The sequence below is a fragment of the Oryzias latipes genome, chromosome 8, assembly GCF_002234675.1.
Source record: "Oryzias latipes chromosome 8, ASM223467v1".
Lineage (NCBI taxonomy): Eukaryota > Metazoa > Chordata > Actinopteri > Beloniformes > Adrianichthyidae > Oryzias > Oryzias latipes.
In genome coordinates this window covers 21,317,783-21,345,780 of record NC_019866.2, presented here as the reverse complement: position 1 = coordinate 21,345,780, position 27,998 = coordinate 21,317,783, and the positions used below count along the sequence as shown (strand labels likewise).

The window sequence follows — 27,998 nt, the reverse complement described above, 5'->3', positions numbered from 1 at the left end:
CCCGGTCAGTCTCAGGCAGGATTGATCAGAAAGAGAGACAATATCTCCTTTAGAGCAAAAAGCTTATTTAGTTTATTTATTAAGTTTATTCCAGCACACTCAAACAGCCAAAACAGCATGGAGGTTAGTTCAACTTCCAGCCATCTAAACTCAAGGTTTCACCCCAAAACTCTTCACTTCCCATGAGCCTTAGGCGCTGGAGGCGGGGATAACCCCCTGGTCGCTACACTGCCGCCACCTGAGAGGGTTAAGTGTCCCTACAACCCTCACATAACTGCAGAACAGCCCCATCAGCGTGTTACCTTTCAGCCTCAGGCTTCAAACCGCTGTTATTTCCGGTCCGGTCCCGGTCAGGACGCAAACGGTAACTAATGAAGCGGGACACCGTTGCTCTGGAACAGGCTAGAAGCCGTTTATTTCTTTGCTTGGATCAAACTGTTAGTAAAGCACAATGTCTGCAAACACTTCCTCGTTCAAAACTCAGAGAGCACATAAGCTGGCCGAGCAGCACAAATTATTGGAGACCGGCCTAATTTGGGAGGAACAGTTTGCTCACCAGAGTTTTCAAGCTGAAAAAGAAGTACATGTATTTGAATTAGTTTGTAACAAAACACAGAAAAACACGAGTGGGAAGAGACATGGGCAAGTTACAATACTATGGTGTGTTTAGGTAAGAGCTATATTCTCTTTATTTCTACAGTTTCAAAAAAAAAATCTTATTTTGTTTGTCACTAAAACAAAATATGGAATTTGGAACATCAAGTTAAAGTAATAAGGAAAACTGCTGTTTGTTGAAAAAAGAAAAATTATAGACCAACTGTTAACTATGTAATTATTAGTACTAGATTTTAGATTAAAAAAATTGAGAAATCACTTTGTAAATGTATTCTTTACTGGGAGAGTTCATTACCATTTAGTGTAAACTGGTAAATAAAGGATCTGAAGGATGGGATTGTGCAACAACTGTCACTGAGCAGCAGTTATTACTAATAACTGTGTTACGGCTGTGGCTGTATTTGGTGTAGTTTGTTCTCTTTGTACTGTGGTTTGTGTATTTAAATTCAGAGTGGGAATTCTGTGGGTTTTGTGGATTTTTTGGGTTTGTATGTCTGATTATTTTCAGGTGTGCTGGAAAGGGCGTGGCCTCCCATTGGACCAGAGCTGGTGGAGGCAGCCTTCAAAGCACCATGTGGACCTCCAGCCTGTGAGAAGGGAGCCTTGCTGCAACAGTCTCCACTGCAGCTTGGCCCTCTTCTCCATTTTGTTTTTGATTTCACCACCTGTTTAGTTGTGTGTTGCACTTTAGTGTTTTGTATTATTTCTTCTGTGTAGTTTATGGTGTTGTGCCCACTCTGTTTAGTCCTTTGCTTTATAATTTTGTTGAAGTGAAGCTGTAGGGGTGAACTGCCATTTTCTTTAGTACCTGTTTTCTCCTGTTTTTGTTAGTCTAGGGAGGTTAGTGTTTGTCATTGAGTTCCCTTTTTCTTTCATTTACAGGTAAGATTACATGTTTCAGTTAAGTGGGGTTTTGTTTATTTTGGCCTTGGTTCACCCTGAAGCCTTTTTGCTTTACTTGTAGTTGTTGGTGGTTGTTTATTTGTAAATAAATTTGTCATTTTTGTATATTGACATTCGTTTGGTGTTTTAGTTCATGTTAAATTATCAGCCAAATCTTAACTTTTTGTGTTATGCCCCCCTAGGTACCCCTAGGGGGCGTAACACTATGTTTTCAATTTCATAATAAGAATAAAGTGTCTAACAGAACATAAACTAATTTTTTCTACTTCTTGAAACATCGGTGTAATCTTTTTCTCTTGAAGCTACAGAAATATCATTGAAGTATTGATTTCTAAACAGCTGCTTGTGAATAAGAAACAAAGGAGCGCTTTGTTTAAGTCCTGGGAGTTTTTCTGCTCTCAGAAAGAGATGCTGATAATTGTAAAAAGGGCTTGATTCCAACAGATTATTTATTGTTGTCAGTCCATAATGAAACCGAGCCAGAAGAAACTTCCCAAAACTTCCCAGAACAGCCCACACTTAGCCTGAACTGCTATGACGTCATGTGGTCTCACATTTGGCACAGTCCCACCCACTCAGGTCCTCCCACATGCAGCAGAAATGCAGCACTGACCAGATACTCACCTGTGTTTGTTTGAGTTTATGGGATGCTGTTGACATTTTTACTCACAGACCAAGTAGAGAATCAATGACATTTGATCAGTGAATTCCAACAAACATTCCACAACACTGTTTTTTTTAAAGAAACCACTGAACATTTAGTTTAAAATAATTACTGTTTTTACTGTAACCATGCTTGTTTTTATTGTCTTATAAATAAACGCATTTTATTGACAGACATTAATCATAAATAACATATTCAAACTAAATCTACACTTTATCCATTTTTTTTTTACATCTTTAAGTGGTGATTTTTGCATCAGGGAATCTAACATTTATTAATTTCTTAAGTTCTAATATGTTAAATCTATCAAAAATGAAATCAGATTAAACTACTAATTGAAATAATTAAAGGTATTAATATCATAAAAAGAACTTTTCTCTGTCAAATAAAAATAATTCTGTGATTCGTGCGCCCTCTGCAGGACATTTACACCAATTGCTTCCTTTAGTGGAAACCACGTGATTAGGGTCCCACACATGCTTCCTTTGGCAGCTGGCATGGTTTCTATTCACTAATGTCTGTTTATTTTTCTCAATAATTATCCTTTTTCCATTTTTAAAATGTCAGGCAAACAGGAACTAAAAATTAACACAAAGTTTGCTCAGAAATATGACAAATACAGACAGAAAGAAGAGCTGCAGAAACGTGTCTACGAGCTAGTTTACATGCTAACAACCCAGCGATGAAAAGTAGCTTTAAGTTGTTTTTCAGGCTGCTGCCGCTTCAGAAAGACATCTTTTTGTTTTGTATTTTACGGTTAAGGACCGATTTGGGGACAGAAACGACGGGAGAGACTCGGACTCTTCGGGGTCCAGCTCAGACGACAGTGAAGTGGTTAGCACATGAGGTCTTCTAGACTATCTGAGTTAAAACGCACTGACTGAGCTAAAGTTGTGTCCCGCAGGAGCTGGATCCCACCGTCGAGAGGGACTTCTACAGGATCCTGTCGCTGCTGAAGAAAAAATACCCGAAGATCTACGAGAAAGACACCAAGTTCTACTCTGAAGGTGGTTGTTTACATGTTTGCAGCAGCTAGCTTCTCGTGGCTTTTCTGCCCCTTCGTGAAACGTCCTTCAAGGACTATGAGCGGGCAGTCATCCTGGAGAAGGAGGGGTGAGGTCCTGTTCAAGAAACAGCATCTTTTCATTAAAATAACACTACAGAAACCTTTAGTCTGATTGTAAACATGAAGTACTGCACACAACTCTGCAGTGTTGGGATTTTAATAGTGAAACGTAAATAATGTTTCTATACACAAAATTAAATGTAAATGGTAAATGTCGTATACTTGTACAGCGCTTTTCTACCTTCCTCGAAGGCCTAAAGCGCTTTACAGTCACACACACATTCACACACTGGTGGCGGCTCCGCTGGCGAACACTGGCGCCAACCTTCCACCAGAGGCAAGGTGGGGTTCAGTGTTTTGCCCAAGGACAGGCAAGGTGGGAATTGAACCTGCAATCTTCCGCCCTACCCCTGCATCACTTTGTAAATGTATTCTTTACTGGGAGAGTTCATTACCATTTAGTGTAAACTGGTAAATAAAGGATCTGAAGGATGGGATTGTGCAACAACTGTCACTGAGCAGCAGTTAATAACAGACCATCTTCCACAACAGGAAGTGTGTGTATCTTGTAGGGAAGGCAAAAAAAAAAAACACCCACAGACACACATGAGACCATGCTGCAAGTTAGCTTAAGTCTTGCTAACACTAACACACTTCTGAATGCTGCATTTACCCTTAACAACATTTTTCACACAATTGGCAAAAACAAAAAAGGTGTGAGAAGAGTTTTAAGTTATGAACATTGTTTTTCTATGTTTTAAACTTTAAACTCTCTTTTCAGTCAAACTAGTGCGAGTAACGTCTACGGCTTACCTACTCTCTGAAGTTCTCATGGGGGACTGAGGAGAATGCCGCGAAAGAACAGGAAGTAAGCGAACCATCAAAATAAAAGTCTCCGCTTAAAACATTCGCATGCAAATAACAAATTAAAGATAAAAAAGCAATTTTGGTGAAATCAACACAACAAACATCACATGGCCTACACTAAGGACTTTTTGATCGATGCAGTTGGACACAGTGACATGACGGAATGTTAAATAAATACTTATCCATTTTTTTCCTGACTGTTGTGGTGAAGCTGAACTGTACACTAAAAAAAAGTGATTCTGGCCTCTAGTAAATGCTTCAAATATCTTTTTAGTTCATTTTAATTATTTTAATCACATTTTTTGGTTATGCCTAATTATTTTAAGTAAGTCAAACATATTTTTTATTTTTGAAACTGTGGAATGACGAGTGGCAATAGTTCGGTGGTTAGCAGCAGACACTTTTTATTAACACTCTCCAGGCACGCACATCCAACTCGACTCCCCTAGATCGCACTGTCGTAAATCGCACTGTCGCACAGTGTCGTGAACAAGCAATTCTGAGCTGCATCATTCATTACATGACAGAAACAACGTTTATTAAATTGGTAAATATAACTTAAAAAAATTATGTTCATCCAACTTTCAATGACGTCATCTAAGTTGCGCATGCGCACACCATGCACCCGCCATTTTAAGATCAGAAGCGCGTGCCTTAGTATCACTGCAGACAGAAGAGGGAGCGGGTTGATCGAAGTTGCCTGGGTTTGGTAGGTAACGTTTTCAACCCTTTTTTTTTGTCTTTTTACTTGACTTCAATCTTTTAAAATTGTTTGACATTGGTCCACAAAGTTACTTGCCTTAGCAATGCCTCATGGTTTTGTTTTAGCCAGCAAATTAGTCATTTTGCATCATGCTTGAGTATAGCTAAGCTAGCTTGTTTTTCAGACTAATCCGTAGAGCAGAGCTAGATGCCGCGTTTTTGACACTATAGTGATACTTTATCACCGCAAATGTAAAGGCAGGTCTCTTATAGCAGTAGGGCGGTTGACCGGGGCACAATCTGCCCCCCCCCCTCCCCTGATATAATTACGCTCTCTGTAGAAAAACGCTGGGTCTTGGTTGTCCTGTGTTTCATTGGGAAGGACCAAGACAATCTTGAAGCGATTACTTCAGTCCTCTTTCACTGCATCTCGGCTGACATCCTGAGAAGAAAAAAACTGTAATTAGAAATAATTAAGAATAGATTCCAAGAAAAACAAACGGCCAAGAGAGTAAAAAATGTTAAAAGTATACTTAATTTAGTTTCATTTAAACAATATTCATATGACAATGTTTTTTTTTTTTCATGTCACACAACATTGTTCACAGGGGCTGACCCTGAGACAAAAACTTGTTTTGGGGCCATGCACGCCAAGAGTCAACACCCACAACCGTGGCCTGGGCACATAGTGGTGCAGAGCCCTCCAGTCACCAGGCTGGAGCTGTCAATGGGACAGCAACTGTGATGGTAAACCAGAACTATTCCCAGTGTGAAAGGAAAAACACTGGAGCCAAAAAAAAAACGAAAAAAAAAACTGAGGGATCAAATCAGGGGGTAAAAAAGGTATAACTGAAATAGAATTATGCTCCTAAAATAACAGTAATAATTCATCAACAGCTAAAGATAAATTAAAAAGGGTAAGAGAATAAAATGCATAAGAAATCAGTTAAAAACTTAATAGAAAAAATATGCACCTATTTTCTCTTTAAAAAAATCACGTGTAAAGAATATTTTACCTTCAATAAAATATCACAAGTAAAAACCATATTACAAGGCTAGTCAATCATTGAAATATGGTCATGATGATCATAAGATACCTCATACTCTTTGATCATCTTCACTTCTCCACGTCCATCTCATGTTGTGGCACCTGAAACATACCAATTAAAAATTAAAAATGAAACCAAACGACCACCCAACCAAATCTTGTGACAAATTGAACCTAATCATTTGGTCTTACGTTGTCAGCTGGGGGTGGGGGTCCAGATTAGCAGTCAGAATGTGCCATGCTCTTGAAAAACAAAGGTTGTTTTTCAACTCCTTATTAACTCATGGATGTAGATTGATATTTATTTATTTTTTATTACATATATTACAAATGATGTGAACAGTTTTTTGTAATATTACCTGTATGGCCAGGTGTCCTGTAGTTGTACAAAGTAGTTGCTTATGGGCATTCAAAGTCTGATGCGCCTTCGGTTCTGACTTCCTGTTAGACTCTAAAAGGAGAACAGAAATATGACAAGCGGCAAAGACTCTCTTAACATGCATATTACTATTGCGCCATGGTCAAAAAACCGAAAGTTACTTGAGCGACGCTGACCCTAACTAACAAATTTATTTGAGAAATTTTAAATAATTCATATTATCCTTCCCCGTTAAAAAGAAAATGTATTTTGCAGAATTACAGCACCACAGAAGCTAGAAGGATACGAACATTCTGTCATATCCTATCCCTCACAAAGCTAAAGAAGTGACCTTTAAAATATTGAATGATATTTACCCTTCCAATCATTTTCTACATACCTGCTTTAACTGGTATAGAGATCTTTGTGTCTTTTGTGGAATTAATGTAGAAACTGTGGAACATATTTTCTTTGAATGTTTGCATGAAAAAAAACCTTTTGGTCTTTCTTTGATAATTGACTCAAATAAAAATAAAAAATCATCATTAACCCTTTAAATTGGATTACAATTAAAATTCGATAACAATTTATTGAGAAAAATGTGGATTTTCTGGTTAATGTACTCATTATAATTTCTAAACATTTTATACATACTTGTACATTCTTAAAGGTGAAACATCACATTAATGCATTATTGGACCGTCTCAAATTATTCTTTAAATCTATACATAACATGAATCATAAGAATGGCCAAACATTGTGCAATTTATTTGATCTATTTAAGCTTGTGTATTAATAGCCACTTATTTTTACTTATATTTTTTTATTTATTATTTTTTTTGTATATTTGTTTTCGTGTCTACCTTTATCTTATCATTTTGTTGTTGTCATTGAAAGACACGCCGTGATTGTTTATTGAATTTTTGCTTCAACAATAAAAAAAATACTCCTTAGTTAACAAAGTCACTGCACACAAGTAACAACTGTAGAACATTAACAGTTTGAACCGTTAGGAACCTTAGATCTCGTGCACGCGCGCGCGCTCACACACACATACACACACACAGTTTAGTTTACTCACGGTACCGGAACCCCAAAATCAAAAAAAGAAAAAACGTTGCAGGCCTGTTGTTTCTCTTGCAAAACATTGAGTGCGTTGAAATAATCCAGTCGGATCATCCAGGGAGAACAGAAAAAGCGACTACTTCGCCTCAATGTCATCCATCGTGATGCACACTAGGCTAGCTTACGGTGGCCCTGAAGTGCAAATCACATCAACCAATCACTCAACACAAAAGCATTCATTTAAAAAAAGAAAAACAAAATAAACATTGTAGAAATCAACACAAAAGTTTCAGAAACCAAAATGTAAAAAAAAAAAAAAACACAATTCCAGGCAGAAACAATAAAACATATTGAGAAGAAAATGTTTCAGACAAAAAAAAGTAGTTTCCAGAATTCATAAATAAAATGTTTAATTAAGAAACCCAAAAAGATGAGCACTATCACAGATTGGATGATGACGTTTGCACACCTTTCAACAGGAAGTTATCTGGCATGGCAATATCTTTTGTCAGAAGGTACATTTTACAGCTTCGGGCCACGGTCACTGCAAAAGTTCAGTGATTAGTAAAGCTTTCCCTCTTTTTCAAAAGTCATCATCCAATCAATGATGTCAATATTTCATTTCATTTTTTGTTAGTTGGTTTGGGTTTCTGGAAAAGACTGCAAATGTTTTAATTGTTTGTTTGTTTTAATTTCTGAAAGGTCATGTTTTTGTATTATTTGCTGCAGTCTCTCTGAGGTCCACTGGCCGGTGTGTTTAGCGCTTTGTGATGAGGTGTGAAGAATCCCTGATGGCGTTCTGCTCTGAATGCACACCTTTGAGGAGTGGTGTTATGGATGGAGATGATTTCCTCCACCACACACCTCACCATCACACATAGAGCTGGTTAGGATGCTTGTCTGTATGTGGTGAGAGCTGGAGGAGGCAGATACAGCTGCTGCTGCAACGTCTTAACAGAGTTTCAGTGATGTTCACTCCCTCCGTGAAGCTCCTCAGCAGCCTTGTGGATGTAAAGAGGAGCAGGGTTGTTTTCCCAGCTCCTTAATGCCTAAATACTAAATGGTGTCTTTACAACAATCAATTTATTATTTGTATAGCACTTATAAAAGCAGAGGCAACCAAAGGACTTAACATAAAATCAGAAACAATATGATACAATAAAGAAACAACAGTAATAAGAATAATAAAATTAAGAAGCTGGCGCCCTAAATCCGCTCACTGGAGTTTAAAGGCTGAGTAAAACGATGAGTTTCTAAAAGTGTCTGTCAGTCAGTCCAGTTTTTCTCAGTCGACCGGATGGTCGTCGTCGCTCATGCAGCTTGTCCCAGTTCTGTGATGAAGGAGGCGGTTGTTATTCTTCAAGGTGAACAGAGGTCAATGCACAGTTCTGAGAATGATGAACCGGGTGGGTTTATCTGTCAGATTGCGATGATGGGAGTGATGAGGCCTCCTGCCCTCTCATCACCTGCAGCTCTGCATCCTTCCAGTGCAACAACAGCATCTGCATCCCTCGCCAGTCTGCCTGTGACGGTTACGACTGCCTTGATGGCTCAGACGAGTGGCCCCAGAGCTGCCACGCCGAAGCCCCCGTGACGCTCGCCTCTCATCAGTGCCACTCGATGGAGTTCCACTGTGGCAGCGGAGAGTGCATCCACGGCAGCTGGAAGTGTGATGGAGATGCTGACTGCTTGGATGGATCTGATGAAGCTGGCTGCAGTGAGTTTGTGGTTCCAAACGTCATGTCCTGCATTTCTTCACTGCCCCTTTACTTACTACAGTCGCTTTGCCCTTAGCTCGCTCCACCTGCTGTCCAGATGAGTTTGAATGTGGCGACGGAACCTGCATCCACGGCAGTCGCCAGTGCAACCAGCAGTACGACTGCAGAGACACGACTGACGAATCCGGCTGTGTCAACGGTAAGAGGACCCTCCCACGCTCCATAGTCCCACTGAAAAGCTGTACCTTTTTCACTCATCATTTCATTTGGCTTGCACAGTGACCCGCTGTGAGGGCCCGGACAAGTTCAAGTGCCGCAGTGGGGAGTGCATAACCATGGAGAGAGTGTGTGACAGCAAACGGGACTGCAGGGATTGGTCAGATGAGCCTCTTCGGGAATGTGGTGGGTGCAGCTTTTCACAACTTTCTGGTTAATTACTAGTTTATGCATTTACCTCGGGTCCTGCGTGTCCTTAGAGTTGTAATTATGTCCTCATAAAAAGGTCTCTTCTTTTGCTTTGCAGGCTCCAACGAATGTCTTTACAACAATGGCGGCTGCTCTCACATTTGCAATGACCTGAAAATCGGCCATGAGTGCTTGTGTCCCACTGGATATAGCCTCAGAGACAAAAGACGGTGCGAAGGTGAGCCCATGCCCTGGCGTCTGCTTTATGTCGTCATTTTAAAATGAACTTTACTCATTTTTGAAATAATGTACAAATCTTTAGTTACTCTGCTGTTAACCGTCAATCCCTCAGTGTTCTTTCTCATTAACAGTTAACTCACAACTGAGCTGAAGTGACAAGAAATACATTTTTAAAAATGTCTCCCTTCATCAGATATTGATGAGTGCGCCAGTCCAGACACCTGCAGCCAGACCTGCATTAACACGATGGGCAGCTACAAATGTGAATGTGAGGAGGGTTACCAGGTTGACCCAGTAACCAAAGCGTGCAAATCTATTGGTAAGCATCCGGACTCTGCCCTTTTATTCTGCTAACTTTAACAGAAAAATATCAAGTAAATTGCTTTTACACAGAAATGGAGAAAGAGTCAGGGATGTTATTAGCGTGAGAAAAATGTGTTATAATTCACACGTTTGTGCCTGATCTAATCTACTTTTGGCACTTTTAAAGTTCAATTTTGGCCCTGGTCGACAAACACAGCAAGTCCGTTTGATACAAAAGGATCCATTTGATTGATTTGTAGTCAATATCAATAAACACTGTTTGCTCCACTGAAAATTACTTATTGACCGTAGCAGGTGAATTAGTCCCTTTTTTGGTTCGATATTATGTCAATGATCACTACAGATGAGGATCAACATCTTATATTTTAATGTTTTTTTTTTTTTTTTACTAAACCCCTTGAAGTTAGTTAGCATAGTCCGCTACAACAGATGTGTTATTCACATTTTCAACATTTTAGGTAGCAACAAAAATATCAAATTCAGAGTTTGAGTAACTTCATCCCTCTAATGTCCAAGATTTGAGCCCTTTGGAATGTTTCTCTTTAGTTATTGTCAAAGGTCAAAGTTCATATCAAAATGACTCTTGTACTTGGTAATTTGTAATAAATCAAATCACGAGTCGGTCATCAAAACTCTTAACTGTAAATGAGAACTGGAGCGAGCGAGTGTGACGTCCCCCAAAGAATGTGCTTTAACGAAGTGAAGTCAATTCAGTCACTATTTATTTATGATATGTGTATGGTTCCAGTGTTAAGTCCTCAGTTTTGACGCTCCTGCAGCTCTCTTCGTTATCCAACGATCCAATAAAAATCCACAGTTCAAAAGTAAAAGAGAAAAATCTTTAATTCCTTTTCTTCAGGTTGAAAAATGAACAATAATCCACAGTGAACTTAAGGGAAAAACTGAATAAATATAAAGAAAATATGCAAATTAACGAGAAGAACTTAGCGAGGTCAAAAAACTGTTGGACTCCATTCCAAAATTGAGACTGACATGCATCTGCTGCATGATCACCAGTGAACCCCGGAGTGAACCCCCCCCATTATTGCAGTTAACAGGTGTGTTTATAACATTTGAGTGTGAGGCCCCGCCCCTTTGAGATTTGTATTTTCTGTACCTTACCGTAATGATAAACCTCCAGTAGCTTGTTGCTTTATGATGTCTCATGGTTTTACCCCCCTCCCCCCTCCTATGATCACCCTCCTATCCCCCTCTTTCTAACATCCCTCACTCTTCTTCCCTTCTTTCCTTTTCCGGTCCAACACAAAAGAATGTCAAAAATAATTAAAATGAATAAAGTCTGGCCTCGATTACAAAAGGTATTTATTCAGACATACCTCTGGTTTATCAGATGATTCATAACCCCTGTTGTAAAAGTAAAATATGTCCAACACAAGAGGCCTTCAGCTCTCATCTGTCTGCCCAGCTGTTGGACAGGACGAGTTTAAAGAAAAAAAAAATAGTGAGCTTTTTGGAAGTCCACACCCCTACCGTTTGAAAAGGGCTACACAAACTCTCTCTATCAAATGTGTTGAATTTTGGGCATGGAGGCTAGCAGGCACCACATATTTTTATTGAGCCATTTAATGTTTTTTTACTTTTAGTTTAGTTTATTACTTGAATAACTTGCAATACGGAAAAAATAGCATGAAAAAAGAACATAGGGTGATCAAGAACATGTTAAAAAAGGTAGCAGAGCAAGAAGGGTTATTCTGACCAATAGAATGACTGAGTGACAGCTGTTTATTTCTCTATAGAAGTACTTCCTGTTTGGAACATCGGGAGGAGGGGTCACCTAGTCCAGTTCTCATATAGTCACTGATCCATACCCAGTCTTATGATTGTTGTAATACAGTTTTTTTGCATATCTTTGAACCAGAAACATGGAGGTATGATAGCACAAAACCATCCAATCCTAAGGACCTGATGCACTCCTGTGATGTCTGCTGATTGTTACAGAAAATATGGGTTTTGAGTCTGAAATGGACTGCTTCATGTGGAGATTACTTTTTGCACACAACCAGGTTCTCTGTGCTCAAAATTGAGGGTCAAATCTGGTTCTTACCCTTTAATACCAGAGCTGTCACAGGCGACAGGAAAATAAACCCACGCTCTTTGACCTATCGTGGCTCTTCAACCGTTTACGCAATTAATGTAATTCTAACAGATTCTGTTCAGCACAGAGAGAAGCGAGGCGTGCCTCTCTCTGTGCTATTTTCAGCTGATTAACGTTGATTGCGTAAACTCTTCACTAATGCTCCACATATCAGTGCAGAGATGCTTTTCTGCGCTGGAATTACGTTACTATGCAAACAGTAGAACTACTGTTTGCATAGTAACGTTCAATTAAAAGAACGTCTACAGTTTTGTATAAGCTCAGGTGTTAAACGGTTAAAAAGCCCAAAGCCACAATTTCCAGCACCAGTTATTCCACAAGGAACTGTAGTTTACAAATTTCCACCCAGTTTACTGTCTAGTTGCAAGTTTTAAGACACAAGTCTTAGCTGTTTTATACTTTGTCAGTTGTGTTGACCAAAGCTAAACTCACCAACCCTTTTTGATTTCATATGATTACTTTGATACTTTTTTCCAGAAATATTCTAATTGATGCTATTTGTGAAACCGTCCCACCTCTGTTCTGTGATTTTGCAGGTACAATAGCCTACCTCTTCTTCACCAATCGTCATGAAGTGAGAAAGATGACTCTTGACAAAAGCGAGTACACTCGAGTAATTCCCCGCCTAAAGAATGTGGTGGCGCTGGACATTGACGTAGCCACTAAAGAGATCTACTGGTCAGACATTTCTCTGAAGAAAATCTACAGGTGAGTCTGACTAAAACCAGAACGGAAAGGATGTTGGTTTCATTCCCTGACGTTTGACACCATTTTGGATGTTTCACGCAGAACAAACATAGACTCAGCTGACGACTCGACTCAGCACCAAACCATCATCGACAGCGACGTTGATGCCCCTGAAGGAATCGCCTACGACTGGGTCCATAAAAACCTCTATTGGACTGACAGTATTCGTAGCACTATCTCTGTGGCAACCGCTGATGGCAGCCATCGCAAAACTCTCTTCCACCAAGGCTTGTCGAAGCCTCGGGCGATAGTGGTCGACCCCCATAGCAAGTGAGATGATGGTTTCATTTACATGTGTTTCTCATGGTTCAAACTTTTGGTTTTACTGCCATTTTTCAACATTTCACAGCTTTCTTTACTGGACTGATTGGGGAAATCCGGCTAAGATCGAGAAGGGAGGTCTCAATGGTGTGTTTGTACTTCTTCATGATGCTCTCTGTGCTTTAAATGGACCTCTGAGACTATCACAGAGCAGGTGCATTGATATGGAGACTTGAATAGGTGGATTCTATTTATCCTCATTGGTCATTTAGGTCAAACATTGGATCATTCAGAGATCCTCACTGAACACCTGGAGAGACTTTGCTGCACTGAATGTAAAAGGAGCTAAATTATTTTGCCCAATATTTAATTTTTTTATTTGTTAAACAAGTTTTAAATATCCAATAAATTTTATTACACTTCATAATTGTGTCCCACTTGATGTTGATTCTTCACAAAAAATGTCAGCTTTATATTTTTGTGTTTGAAGCCTGAAATGTGGCAAAAGGTTGCAAAGTTCAAGGGGGCCAAATACTTTTGCTGGCACTGTACATGATCTCCTCCTCAGCAGACAGTTAGTCCTTCACGTCCTCACTCCATTAATGCCTCTGTGCTGCCTAAGAATTAAAGAGGAAAACACATAAGTGCTACAAGCCCTGGACATCCATACAAATTACAAAGAGAAAACTTCCTGGCTTTGCTGGGCTATACCTTCCAGAAGCAGGGAGGAGATGCTCTCAAACAACATTTCAAGGACCCCCAGCACTGCTGGACTTCACCAATCACAGTATGGTCAGCAGCATGACATCATAAAGCCTTTTTTTTTATTATGGCACCAAAATCTGCAATTCATCACACGTATGTTGATGAAACAGCTGGTACTTGTTTTCCTGAGGCTCAGATAAAGTCCTTCAATGTCCTTCAAGGTCATTATGATTGATCCTTGTGGGAACAGATCCCTTTATCTACAATGCTGCTCATTTCTTTACCTGGGAGTATCATTTTGGTAATGTCTGGTCCAACTTTTCTGGCTTCCGCTTGTTCCAATCAACGGCCTGAACGGTGAGAATGTCTGTGCTAAATGCAAGGATCAAAATGGATTAAATGAGCAAAAAAACTAAACAAAAAGATGCATCATCTATAAGTATTTACCAGCTTTTGACACACTTGTACTCGGAACATGTGTCTGCTGAAGAGAGGAAGCTGTTCACTTGGTTCAGTCCCTTTCCCTACTGTTGTCCCTTCTTGATGACATCCTCATGTGGCAGACAGGGCTGTGGGTGGTAGTTTGTCCCTCATGGTGTTCCATAGGTTAATATTCATGGCCAGCACCTGTCTGTTGAGCTGTGATTGGCTCACAAGGCTGATAAATAGCAGCTGTGGGAGTTCCATCTGGATTCTGGTTTCCTGGTTTGGCCTTGGTGGGTGAGCTTGACATGTGGACCTTTATACTAAAGCTTTTAATCATTTGAGTCCTTTTACTAGGGATGGGAATAGAAGCCCCATGAAGCTCTCATGGGGCTTCGTGTAAATGTGCCAGAAAAATGAATGAAGCATTTGGGGCTTCGAAACCACACAGAACAGCGGCAACTGGTGGCAGACAGGACGTATATCATCTACTCCACTAAGTTCCTTGCCCTTGTAACACTTCAGTGTGGAAATAAAACAAAGACAATGTTTGAAGATTTGTGAGAAGTGCTTGTGTTACATTGTGAATGCTATGTATAAAGTGAGAATGAGTGATTGTGAACCAGGGTCTAACATGAATGGGTGGGATACATGTTATAGATTTTTATTTAAAAACAGAATTTTCTCCACTGTGCTGGGCTTCAGCCTGTTTCGTCTTTGGCTGACGATTTCGCCAGCCTTGGAGAACATCCTCTCACAAGGCACAGATGAAGCTGGTGTGCATAAAATCTTCATTGCCAGCTTGTAGAGATGTGGGTATAAAACCTTGTGGGTAACCCAGTATCTCAGTGGGTCCTGAGTCCTTGGGATGTGAGGTTCCTTTAAGTACCTAGAAGGACATTAATAGCCTATTGTCATGCACCAGTCTAAAATGAGCAGAAGTTATGATGAGGATTCTAATCTTTACTGTACCTCTGAACCTCCACTGTTGCACTGGCAGTTGTGCTGGTCACCTGCTGTTGAACCCCCACATGCCTGTCCAGCAGGGCCCAGAGACCATCTTCCTGCTGACTTGAAGGACCTTCTCTAGGTGGCGACTGTGGCTGTGCCTCTGGAAGTAGCACCTGCATTGTTGCAGCACACTCTTTAGTGAGTCGCTCTATGGCCGTGTGGGCAGAGCCTTGGCTGCAGAACCCCAGCTCTTTAAACCTTGGGTCCAACAAGGTTGCCATTGACAGAGCAGTGACCTTCTCCAGAGCTGAAAACCTCTCATGGAGATTGTTCTTCAAGTTAGTGGCCAGTTTTTCACCAAGTGGGTGTGTGATCTGACCACACCTGCTTGAGATGTAATGTTTCAGCATTTTGACCATGGGAATGACTTTGGATGCTGACACTCGTTTTTCTGTCGAAAGCTCAACTGTGGCCTCTTGAAACGGTGAAAGAACGCTCAAGCAGTGGTGTATGGCCTGGTAGTCCTCTGAGGTGAGTGGAGGAAGGTCTGTATGGAGGGTGGCCAGAGCTGCCCCCAGTGGCTCTCTCTCCTTAAACAGCCTTTCCAACATATTAAATGTGCTGTTCCATCTCGTTTCCACCTAAGATAAGACAGCAAGCACGTTTTAAAGGAGAGAAGAAAGTAACACAATAAACAACTGCAAAAACATGTAAAATCTTAGATAAAAAAAAAAAAGAAAATGTTTCACCTCTTGTATTAATTTGTGCTCTGGCCTGGCCAGCTGTCGCTGCATCTCTGACAGCTTCTCCTTCGCTGTGGTGCTGGATTTAAAAAGACAGACAATCCTACGCCCCTTACTTCGGATATCCTCTAGTTCAGGGGTTTGGGCGAGGGACTTTTTCACCACCAAATTAAGCATATGTGCAAAACACATTATGTGCCGAAGCAGTAATATATTAGCACATGCAACCATGTTGGGAGCACAGTCTGTAACCAGGCCTGTCACCTGGAAGAAAGATTACATGTTCACAAATCATGTATATTAGGTAGTGGGAGGCCATATTGATGAATGATCTTGTACTTTATTGATCTGGCTCGCACCTTCCCTTTAATTCCCCATTCTTCCATGAGAAGATTTTTGGCCTCAGCCAAGTGAGCTGCAGTGTGGGTTTGGGGAAACTTCAGAACCCCCAATACCACAGAGGCCAGCTCCACCTAGAATGAACAAAATCAAACTGAGATACATAAACCAAAGCATTGCACAAAGCAGGGGATACCTACCTCCTCGGTGATAAAATGACATGTTACAGCCAAGTAAGCGTCCATGTTAATGGATGTCCACATGTCTGCTGTAAGGCTGACAGCAGAGGCCCTGCTAACCACATCTAAGGCCTTCTCCTTTTTGGCTTTGTACTTCTCCTCCACCATTGTTTTTGTAGGATGGGTCCAAAAGGTTGACAAAAGCCTAATAGTGACAAAAAAATACAGCTTATTATGTACACAAAAACATAAATAATGTAAATGCTATATAATATTAGCCACCTTACCTTGAAGCCTTTGTCTTCAACAATTGAAAATGGTTGTGCATCCATTACAATCATATCCACCAATGCAGAATCAAGTTCTTGCTTTCTTGACACTGCAAAATATACATATGAAGATAAAAAAAAAGAATTACTTGTAGAAGCTGAGCCTCAAACCCACAACCTCAGCATTCACATGTCACTGATCTTTCCACTGAGCTGTCCGTTTTAGTTCTTATTTAGAGTGCCATTAGTTGGATATATTCTTATTACCAATATGAGGTGGATTGAAGGCTTGATTTGCAGACTGCGGAGTTTCAACATGAGGAACGGAGCGGAGATGTCGCATCATGGAGGATGTACTGTCATTAAATGCAAATTCATATTTGCAAATCAAACATTGCACCTAAAAAAGAAATGGAAAGAATAAAAATGATTCCTTTCAACTGACAGACATACCTATAAAACTGACATAATCAGCAATGGCTACTAATAAAATAACGTTAATAGTGTATTACCTTATTTGGAGAAATCAAGTTGAAATGATCCCAAGCCACAGAACGTTTTTTACCGGGTGCCATGATGTTGATTCTTACGATACACGGGAAACAACAGAACTGGTCGGGAAACGTTGTTTGGGATTCATCTGTATTTATAGACAACAGCGCGCCCTTCTGATCAAACACACCTGAGATCTGAAACCTGGTTCAGGTGAATGATGCATTTGGCGCGTCATACGTCATCAATCACTTGATCTGCGCTGGTTGACACACGCTTCGAAACATTGTGCCGAAACACTCTGTTTCATGACGGTGAACCGCGCGCCGAAGCCCAATGTCAAACGGGCCATCCCTACTCACTGGGGTTCATCTAATTGTGTAAGAAAAATGAACCACCCATTCAGGGCTTTGAAACCACACAGAACAGCGGCATCTGGTGGCGGACTGGATGTATATCGACATATGTTTCAACAAAGCTCCTTGTAACACTTCAATGTGGAAATAATGATGAAAAAATGTAAAACAGAACAATTTTGTTAATGATGATAAAAAAAATGTAAAACAACACAAAGTGTGACGCTTTCTGTGAGAAGTGCTTGACACAGCAAAATACATATCACTTGAAGAAAAAAATGCATGCAAAAAGGATTTGTACAGTGCCAGACTCAAACCTAGAACCTTTTGATATAAATGCCATTAAGTATTCCACTAAGCTATCTCTAATCACAAGAAAATGAGATGCCTTTTTTATAAACAACGTTCATGATGTAGTGTTTTATTAGGAAAGGCCGAGTTGAAATGATCCTGAGCCACAGAACGTTTTTAATAGGAGCCATGGTAAAGTGCAATGAACTGAAGCTGATTCCAATACAGGGGAAACGATGGAACTGGCCGGGAAACGTTCAGGATTCATTTTGCATTTCTAGAGAATAGCGCGCCCAACTATTCAAAACAATAGTGAGATCTGAAGGGTATGGAAGCAAATGTGTAGCATTAATAAAAAGAAAAGTCAAAACCAGAAATGCTTTTTCATTTTCAAAATGAAGCTGCATTTTCTGACTCAAAATTAAAACGAAAAAGCAATCCACCAAAATGCTTTTTCATTTCCTTCCTCAACACTGCTTATTCTGTCACTTTATTAAAAATAAAATGAAAATGGTATTTGACGTTTCATTTTCAAAATGTTCTCTGATAAATGTGTAGCATAATTCATTTAGAAATGTCTAATTTGACAATTACAATGAGTCAGAAAATGCAGCTTCATTTTGAAAATGAAAAAGCATTTTGGTTTTGACTTTTCTTTTTATTTATGCTACACAATCGCTTCCATAGAAGCGTGGTTTGACCAAACGAAGCATTTGGCGCATCATACGTCATCAACCATGTGATCTGCACTAGTTGACACACGCCCCGAAACATTGTGCCGAAACACTCTGTTTCGTGAAGGTGAAACGCGCTGAAGCACCGTGTCAAACGGGCCATCCCTACCTTTTACTAAAGTTTTAAGAATTTAAGTTTGCAACATTTTAAATACTATTTATATTATACGGGCGACAGTGGCTCAGGTGGTTGAGCGAGTCGTCCAATGATCGAAGGGTTGGCGGTTCAATCCCCGCTCCCAACAGCCAAAATGTTGTTGTGTCCTTGGGCAAAACACTTCACCCTCCTTGGCTCCAGTGTGGCTCCACTGGCGTGTGTATGTGCGTGAATGATCCTGGTGATGGTCAGAGGGGCCATAGGCGCGAAATGGCAGCCACGCCTCTGTCAGTCTGCCCCAGGGCAGCTGTGGCTACATCAGTAGCTACCATCACCAAGTATGAATGAGGAGTGAATGGACACAATGTAAGCGCTTTGAGTGTCTTGAAAAGCACAGATAAATCCAATCCATTATTATTATTATTAACAGGTGGGGGCATTAGAGGTAACATAACGGTTTGTAAACATTTTTCTTATTTTTCTTTTTCCGGCAGAGTTGCCACTGCTGTTTTGCTTAGTCTTTTTAGTCGTTGTTTTTAATGTATTAATCAAGCTTAACCCCCTTGCTTTTATCCATTTTTAAACTATTTTGTGCTCATGGACCTGGCTGGAGGTGGCTGCCTCCTCTCTTTATCCTTACGGTAGCTGGTGGGTGCCATATGTAGTATTGTGTAAGGGGGACCCCTGTTTTCGGCCCATAAATTAGTTGTGTCCTGCTCAGGTTCACCTCTTCTGTTTTGTATTTTTCTTTTAATCACTGTTTGTGTTGTGGTGTGTTTTTGTGTGTATTGGGGCCCTGAGCAGGTACTCCTCAGGGTTGGGATTGGACATCTCCCTTGGCATCGTCTGATTGGCTACCCACCGGTGCAGTGGGGCTGAGGTGATCCTGGAGGCAGCCGCCCTTATGCAGTGCTGTAGTGCGGTCCAACTGTCCGCGTTTATTTTAACTCTCTCTTTTATGGAACTTGTGTCAAGTTTTTAATAAATTGTATATTTTTAACCACTATCAAATCCAGTCTCCATTGGGGTGCAAATGTAAGAGGGCATTCGGTCACACACCTATACAGTGATAATAAAGGCATTCTATTATAGATTCGTTCCTAAAAACTTTTCCTCTAATTTAGTTATCCAAGTAGACCCAATAAAACAAATATCTTATTGTGTGGATCTTCCCCCTTCTTCAGGAGGGCTTTGATGGTCCTCACAGCCCTTTCTGCTTCCCCGTTGCTTTGAGGGTAGTGGGGACTCAAGGCCACATGGCGGAAATCATAATCCTTTGCAAACACTGCAAACTGAGCTGCTGAAAACTCATAAAATTATTATTAAAACTATTATTAAAATTATTATCAAATCATTAAAATAATTAAAAATGACACCCGTATCAAATAAATATTAATATTAAGCTGCAAAAGTGCAAAAACATGTGATCAACTGCAAACATGTGATCAACTATAAAAAAACGTACTTTTTTTTAAATACAAAAAGATAAGTTAGTAATAAAGTACACATCAAAACAAATAACCGTTCATGAACAAAAACAAATGAAAAACAGCAACAACTTGAACAAAAGAATTTTAATAAATGATTGAAAAAAAGAATTATTAAAATATTATATTTAATAAAATAATTAACCCCGAAAGGGACAAAACGGATATGAAGAATGTATCAATGAATAAGAGAACAAATTTAATTATTGATAATAATTTAGAAATTAAAAAAATGTAAACATCAAAAAATTAAATAAATAAATTTGAAAAATAAATACGGCCATTAGGAAGGGCGCAGGAAATGCCACCGAATCAGGTAGGCCGTCCCAAACAAGAGAGGCCAGAGCAAGTCTTCCGTCTTCTGCGGGCCATGTGGCTCCCGGGGTTTTGAAATCGTTCATAGGTTATTCTAAAAAAAGAAGCCAATGAAGTTATCAGTTAATACAAAATAGTTATTTAATGTGTGTGATTGTGTAATTGTGGCTCTGTGACAGACTAGCGTCCAGGGTGTCCTTAGCCTTTGCCCACAAGTGGTTGGATAGGCTCCGGCAGCCCGTAACCCCGAAAGGGACAAAACGGATATGAAGAATGTATCAATGAATAAGAGAACGAATTTTATTGCTGACAAAAAGTTAGAAATTAAAAAAATGTAAACATGGAAACATCAAAAATAAAATAAATAAATAAAAACAAATTGCTTAAGAGTGGCGCAGAAAATGCCATAAAATTACGTATGTTGCCCCACGCAGAAGAGGCCAGATCATCTTCCGGCCTCGGTGGGCGGATCCCAACCTAGAGACAAAATAAAAGCAATCAGGCATCATTTTTAATAGCAGAAGATGACTGACCACTGCTAGACCCTTACGTCTGCCGGCTCTCTCTCGGCTCTCGGCCGGTGTTCTTCCCTTCCCGGAACGATCAAAAGGTAAATCAGAGCGGAGAAATGTGGAAAGTCCAGTATCAAGATTTTTTGAAAGTTTTTAATAAAATTTGAAAAAATAAATAAATAACTATGTGCATTTTTTATGGCACCTGCCGGTACCATCTGATAAAAAGAAATGTTGCCATGACGGCGGCCCCCGCCAGACAGGAGAATAACAATCCCCTGGTCCCCGTGGCTGGTCTAGCCGGACGGATGGGATTCTAGAGACAAAAAAAAGCAATCGGGCATCAATTTTAATAGCAGAAGAGGACTGACCACTGCTAGACCCTTACGTCTGCCGGCTCTCTCTCGGCCGGTGTTCTTCCCTTCCCGGAACGACAGGTGACTCATATTGGAGTCTAAACAAGTAGGGAGGACAGAAACAAACTTTCTGTGTGACGCAATCACTGTCTAGGAGGAATGGATTAAAAAAAACGATGGATGTTTCTCTGGATACAATTTGACGGATATTCCGGAATTTCCCTCCACTCTTCAAAAGGTCTTCCCTATTCTTGGAAAGTGTTACGATATCAGACTCAACTAATCTGGAAAGAAACTGTTGTCCTTCTGACCGCGGACAAACACACACATTTGAGAAAGAAAGTAGAACAAATGATTAATTTTGTAAATACTCTCATTTAATGCTGAGTATTACAAATACAGTATGACACTTAACAGCAACCATTAAAAATCCAGATCATCTTGTTAACAGAGTTCAATGAGAAGAAAGTCGGGCGTGAAATCTACTTACTGGACTCTCACCCGAGAGCCGGGCCTCTCCTGTGGCCGCTCGCATACATTGCCTCCCCTGCTGTTCATTTCTGTAAGACAAAAATCTTTTTTTTTCATACTCGGCTGGCGGATGCGAAAGTATGTTAAACGTGGTGGATTTTGAAGAAAAATGATTATTTAGACCCACATACAAGTACGGAAACAGACCATCTTCCACAACAGGAAGTGTGTGTATCTTGCTTACCCATGTCACCTATGTTATCTTTTTGAGCTATGGTCTCACTCCAACACACACCTGAGGGAAGGCAAAAAAAAAAAAAACACAGACACACATGAGACCATGCTGAAAGTTAGCTTGAGTCTTGCTAACACTAACACACTTCTGAATGCTGCATTTACCCAAAACAACATTTTTCAAACGATTGGCAAGAACAAAAATGGTGTGAGAAGAGTTTTAAGTTATGAAAATTGTTTTTCTATGTTTTAAACTTTAAACTCTCTTTTCAGTCAAACTAGTGCGAGTGACGTCTACGGCTTACCCACTCTTAGAAGTCCTCATGGGGGACTGAGGAGAATGCCGCGAAAGAACAGGAAGTAGCGAACCATCAAAATAAAAGTCTCCGCTTAAAACATTCGCATGCAAATAACTAATTAAAGATAAAAAAGCAATTTTGGTGAAATTGATAATCTCCTGAAAGGAGAAAGAAGGAAAACGAGACGAGCTGTTTCTTCATTGAGAGTATTTACTCGAATGAGTCATATTTTCAAGCACTTTAAAATATTAAACATAGCTAACAGGTGAACATGGCTAAACATTTTAACTTCTGTGTCGCTGCATTCAAAATGACAGGTGCACGCTATTCAGCCGCGTGCTTGAAAACTGAGCAAGCAAACGTATCTTTCTCCACTCAAACATGAACTAACCTAAAAAGCATTTCTGTGACGCTTTGAAGAACAAACTGACAGTTTATATTCAAGACATATTCTAAACAAATTAATAATTACCTGAAAAGAGAAAGAAGGAAAACGAGACGAGCTGTTTCCCCATTGAAAGCATTTACTCGAAAGAGTGAAACAAGCCGCGTTCGCCCCCTAGTGGTCATTCTATGCATAAACAATCAATAACTGAATAGTGGATGGAGGATTAAAGACAGAAAACATTCATAGGCAAATGGAGTGATTTTTCCCGTGATATTAACCTAATAGGTACCACAAAATTAACACAACAAATATTACATGGGCTACATTAAGGACTTTTTGATCGATGCAGTTGGACACAGTGACATGACGGAATGGTAAATAAATACTTTTCCATCCGTTTTCCTGACTGATGTGGTGAAACTGAACTATACACTTAAAAAAATTGATTCTGGCCTCCAGTAAATGCTTCAAATATCTTTTTAGTTCATATTAATTATTTTAATCACATTTTTTGGTTATACCTAATTAATTTAAGTATATCAAACATATTTCTTTTTGAAACAACGTTATTAAATTGGTAAATATAACTTAAAAAAAATTATGTTCATCCAACCAGCAATGACGTCATCTAATATGCGCATGCGCACACCATGCGCCCGCCATTTTAAGGTCAGAAGCGCGTGCTTCACTTTCACTGCAGACAGAAGAGGGAGCGGGTTGATCGAAGTTGCCTGGGTTTGGTAAGTAACGTTTTCAATTGTTTTTGTCTTTTTACTTGACTTTAATCTTTTAAAATTGTTTGACATTGGTCCAGAAAGTCACTTGCCTTAACAATGCCTCGTGGTTTTGTTTTTAGCCAGCTAATTAGTCATTTTGCATCATGCTTGATTAGCTAAGCTAGCTTGTTTTTCAGACTAGTCCGTAGAGCAGAGCCAGAGGCCTCGTTTTTGACACTATAGTGATACTTTATCACCGCAAATGTAAAGGCAGGTCTCTTATAGCAGTAGGGCGGTTGACGGGGCACAATCTGCGCCCCCCCCCCTCTTCTCGCTGGTTTCTTTAAACGAATACGCCACTGTGCGCTCGGGTGCTGCATAGTGAGGATATAATTACGCTCTCTGTAGAAAAACCCTGAAGGAAAGCAAGCGGGGGTGGGGGTGAGTTTCAGTAACTTACAGCCGCAGACGACGTGAACAGGTGTGGGATATTATTGTTGTTGATGACTGACCCATACACAGGGTCTTGGTTGTCCTGTGTTTCATTGGGAAGGACCAAGACAATCTTGAAGCGATTAGTTCAGTCCTCTTTCACTGCTTCTCGGCTGACATCCTGAGAAGAAAAAAACTGTTGTTAGAAATAATTAAGATAAGATTCCAAGAAAAACAAACGGCCAAGAGAGTAAAAAATGTTAAAAGAATACTTAATTTAGTTTCATTTAAACAATATTCAGGTGACAATGTTTTTTATTTATTTAGTGTCACACAACATTGTTCACAGGGCTGACCCTGAGACAAAGACATGTTTGGGGGCCATGCACGCCAAGAGTCAACACCCACAACCATGGCCTGGGCACATAGTGGTGCAGAGCCCTCCAGTCACCAGGCTGGAGCTGTCAATGGGACAGCAACTGTGATGGTAAACCAGAACTATTCCCAGTGTGAAAGGTCCCGATGGGAGGAAAAACACTGGAGCCAAAAAAAAAAAAAACTGAGGGATCAAATCAGGGGAAAAAAGGTATAACTGAAATAAAATTATGCTCCTAAAATAACAGTAATAATTCATCAACAGCTAAAGATAAATTAAAAAGGGTAAGAGAATAAAATGCATAAGAAATCAGTTAAAAACCTAATAGAAAAAATATGCACCTATTTTCTCTTTAAAAAAATCACGTGTAAAGAATATTTTACCTTCAATAAAATATCACAAGTAAAAACCATATTACAAGGCTAGTCAATCATTGAAATATGGTCATGATGATCATAAGATACGTCATACTCTTTGATCATCTTCACTTCTCCACATCCATCTCATGTTGTGGCACCTGAAACATACCAATTAAAAATTAAAAATGAAACCAAACGACCACCCAACCAAATCTTGTGACAAATTGAACCTAATCATTTGGTCTTACGTTGTCAGCTGGGGGTGGGGGTCCAGATTAGCAGTCAGAATGTGCCATGCTCTTGAAAAACATAAAGGTTGTTTTTCAACTCCTTATTAACTCATGGATGTAGATTGATATTTATTTATTTTTTATTACATATATTACAAATGATGTGAACAGTTTTTTGTAATATTACCTGTATGGCCAGGTGTCCTGTAGTTGTCCAAAGTAGTTGCTTATGGGCATTCAAAGTCTGATGCTCCTTCGGTTCTGACTTCCTGTTAGACTCTAAAAGGAGAACAGAAATATTACAAGCGGCAAAGACTCTTAACATGCATATGATTACTATGGCGCCATGGTCAAAAAACCGAAAGTTACTTGAGCGACGCTGACCCGCCCGCACAGTCCGCAGACGTCTGGGGTTTACCGTGTCAGCTCGGTGTTGCATTTGAAACGGGTTATTCAGTAAAAATGTTTTCATTTTGCAGGAAATACGAAGATGACAGCGATGAAGAGGAAGCTGCAAAGAGAAGACAGGTTTGACTTGAAGTGTTTGGATTCAGGAGTTAAAGAGAGTAAAGAGGTAAATAAATATTTCTCTGCGCCTCCTTCGCAGAGAGCGGCTTCTCCCAGCTACATCCAGGAGCAGCGGGAGCTGAAGGCCAGGTGAGCTGAAAGCTTCTACAGGCGTCCAGCGCTCCTGCTCACTCTTTATTGACAGAAGTCGACGCTGCTGACAAGGAGGATGAAGACGCAGGAGGAGAAGGTCGGATGGGAAGCCCCGTCTGTGAACGTCTCCCTGTGGCTGAAACAAAACCAAGCTGCGTTTGTTTCAGGATGAAGAGGAGGCGGACTTTGTGGATTGGCTTAAAGGCCAGGCGGAGCTGGAGGGGGGAGAGGAGGTGAAGGACATGGTGAGTTTGATCAGGATGAAGAAACGTGTGGAGGACTCTGACTATCCAGCTCATGTTTGTGCTTTTTCTGTGGAGACAGAAGTACTTAAGAGACTACTGGAACAACCCGCAGCTGGAGGAGAAGGAGCGCTTCCTCAGAGACTATGTGCTTAACAAGGGCTACCTGAACGAAGAGGATGATGATGAAGAGCGGTGTGTTCCACAGAAGAGCTCCTCTGTTTCGTTTTAGTTGGAGAAATGTCAGAACTTTTGGATTTATTCCTTTTTTTTAAATGATGTAATCTGGATGCCTTCAGGATCCCGACCTACGATGAGGTGGTTCAGGAGGACGTGGATGACTCTGAGGAGGAGGGCGAGTCTTTTCTGGAACGCCAGGAAGACTTTGAGAGAAGCTACAACTTCCGCTTCGAAGAGCCCAACTCGGAACGCGTGAAGACCTATCCTCGGAACATCGCCACGGCCGTGCACTCCAAGGACGACTCCAGGAAGCGCAAGAGAGAGGAAGTGAAAGAGAGGAAGCAAAAGGTTCGGAAGCGAGTCGATGGGAGTCTTTTCCAGAGTTGAAACCAAACCTCCTGGCTGATGGTGATGGTTGCAGGAGAAGGAGCAGAAGCGCGAGCAGCTGAAGCAGCTGAAGAGGAACGAGATCATGGAGAAGCTGAAGCAGCTGCAGGAGCTGACGGGAAATGAGCAGCTGGCTTTCAGCCAGGAGGACCTGGAGGGAGACTTTGATCCGAAGCATCACGATCGGCTCATGCAGGTGAGCGGATGAATCGATTGGAACCCCAATCCCTCTGTTAGCCTTTCAGTTACTGTAGAGTCTATTTGCAGAAATTCTTTGGCGATGAATACTACGGCGAGGAGGAAGAAGAGAAGCCGCAGTTTGAGGATGATGATGAAATGGAAGGTAAACCAATACAAGATCAGCATGCTGGAATTAGAGGTTCCTGCTGTGCTTGTGTGTGTCTTTCCATAGTTTTACTGCTGTTTTACAGTCAAATGTGTCTGATTTATTGTAGTTTGTGATTCAGATTAAAGAAAATCGATGTTTCTCACGTAAAACAAAACAAAAATCAATTCTAAATCGGATTCATGTTTTGTTTTTACCTCAGATCGCTGGAATTGGGACACTTGGACTGGAGAAGACCAAGAGGAGGACTATGCAGAGGAAGACTACAACGGGGAGGCGTCTGGACCTCACTGTGATGACGAAGACTTCATTGTGAGTCAGCCTTTCTCATCAATGCAGAGCTGGGCTGGCAGTGGTGTTTCATGCACCCCAGCCAACACTCTGCATCCAAGAAGATTAAGAAGAAGGAGAGGAAGATGAAGATGGAGGATCTGCCAGCTTTGTGTGGATCTTCCCCCTTCTTCAGGAGGGGCTTTGATGGTCCTCACAGCCCTTTCTGCTTCCCCGTTGCTTTGAGGGTAGTGGGCACTCAAGGTCACATGGCTGAAATCATAATCCTTTGCAAACACTGCAAACTCAGCTTCTGAAAACTTAAAATTATTATTAAAACTATTATCAAAATCATTAAAATAATTATTAAAAATGACACTCGTATTAAATAAATACATATTAATATTAAGCTGCCAAATTGCAAAAACATGTGATCAACTGCAAACATGTGATCAACTATAAAAAAAAATCCCTGATGGCTTTTCCCATCAGGGGTCGCCACAGTGAACATGGTAAACTTGGCAATGTTTTACGCCGGATGCCCTTCCTGACGCAACCTTCTCAAAGCAACTGGGCTTGGGACCGGCACAGACGTAGAGAAGGGAACAGGGAGCAGCCCGGATTCGAACCCTGGTTTCACGTATGGAAGGTGCCGCAAACCAGCACAAGCAAAAGCACCTCCCGCAAAATGTTCTCTGCTAAATGTGTAGCATAATTCATTTAGAAATGTCTAATTTGACAATTAAAATGGATTATTAGAAATGTTTTTTAATTTTCAGGCAGTCTACTTACTGAAGAGAGAGCTGTGAAGCCACTTGTGGCTCTTCCAGGCGCCTGGAGGTTGATGGTTGTGAAGCCACTTGTGGCTCTTCCAGGCGCCTGGAGTCTGATGACTGGGAGGCGCTTGATGGGGGGCTTGATGTTAGTGAGGAGCAGCTGCCTGTGTTTGATTCTGAAAGACAAAAATCTAGATGTCATTTTTTCATACTCTGGCAAGGATGGTGGATGCGAAAGTATTATAACAATCCAGCACAAGCAAAAGCACCTCCCGCAAAATGTT

The 27,998-nt window shown here is 40.5% G+C and overlaps 1 protein-coding gene, 4 long non-coding RNA genes and 1 pseudogene across 6 annotated transcripts; 3 read left to right on the top strand and 3 right to left on the bottom strand.

The window, feature by feature from the left end:
• Nucleotides 1-117: 117 nt before the first annotated feature.
• On the top strand, nucleotides 118-27,296 carry LOC105353547 (annotated as a pseudogene).
• LOC111947817 (low-density lipoprotein receptor-like) lies at nucleotides 5,431-13,523 on the top strand. Of its 2 annotated transcripts, none has more exons than XM_023958032.1 (9): nucleotides 5,431-5,564; nucleotides 8,777-9,005; nucleotides 9,083-9,205; nucleotides 9,286-9,408; nucleotides 9,530-9,649; nucleotides 9,845-9,970; nucleotides 12,628-12,799; nucleotides 12,881-13,108; nucleotides 13,188-13,523. In XM_023958032.1, exons 1-9 carry the CDS (start codon nucleotides 5,562-5,564, stop codon nucleotides 13,333-13,335), a joined length of 1,272 nt encoding a protein of 423 aa, XP_023813800.1. In that variant the 5' UTR covers nucleotides 5,431-5,561; the 3' UTR covers nucleotides 13,336-13,523. The 2 variants fall into 2 exon arrangements, with proteins under 2 accessions (XP_023813800.1, XP_023813801.1); XM_023958033.1 differs by having other exon boundaries at nucleotides 5,465-5,564; nucleotides 8,761-9,005.
• Nucleotides 5,638-6,313, bottom strand: LOC110015518. Its single transcript, XR_002873772.1, has 3 exons — nucleotides 6,225-6,313; nucleotides 6,058-6,108; nucleotides 5,638-5,967 (listed from the first exon to the last, which is right to left on the bottom strand). It is a non-coding gene; the product is annotated as an uncharacterized LOC110015518 (long non-coding RNA).
• On the bottom strand, nucleotides 13,601-14,538 carry LOC110013910. Its single transcript, XR_002873787.1, has 4 exons — nucleotides 14,252-14,538; nucleotides 14,089-14,176; nucleotides 13,811-13,941; nucleotides 13,601-13,716 (listed from the first exon to the last, which is right to left on the bottom strand). It is a non-coding gene; the product is annotated as an uncharacterized LOC110013910 (long non-coding RNA).
• Nucleotides 14,876-17,055, bottom strand: LOC111947826. The gene is made up of 5 exons (XR_002873764.1): nucleotides 16,976-17,055; nucleotides 16,727-16,818; nucleotides 16,281-16,644; nucleotides 15,200-16,185; nucleotides 14,876-15,116 (listed from the first exon to the last, which is right to left on the bottom strand). It is a non-coding gene; the product is annotated as an uncharacterized LOC111947826 (long non-coding RNA).
• LOC111947834 lies at nucleotides 23,355-24,447 on the top strand. Its single transcript, XR_002873777.1, has 2 exons — nucleotides 23,355-23,480; nucleotides 24,238-24,447. It is a non-coding gene; the product is annotated as an uncharacterized LOC111947834 (long non-coding RNA).
• Nucleotides 27,297-27,998: the final 702 nt, after the last annotated feature.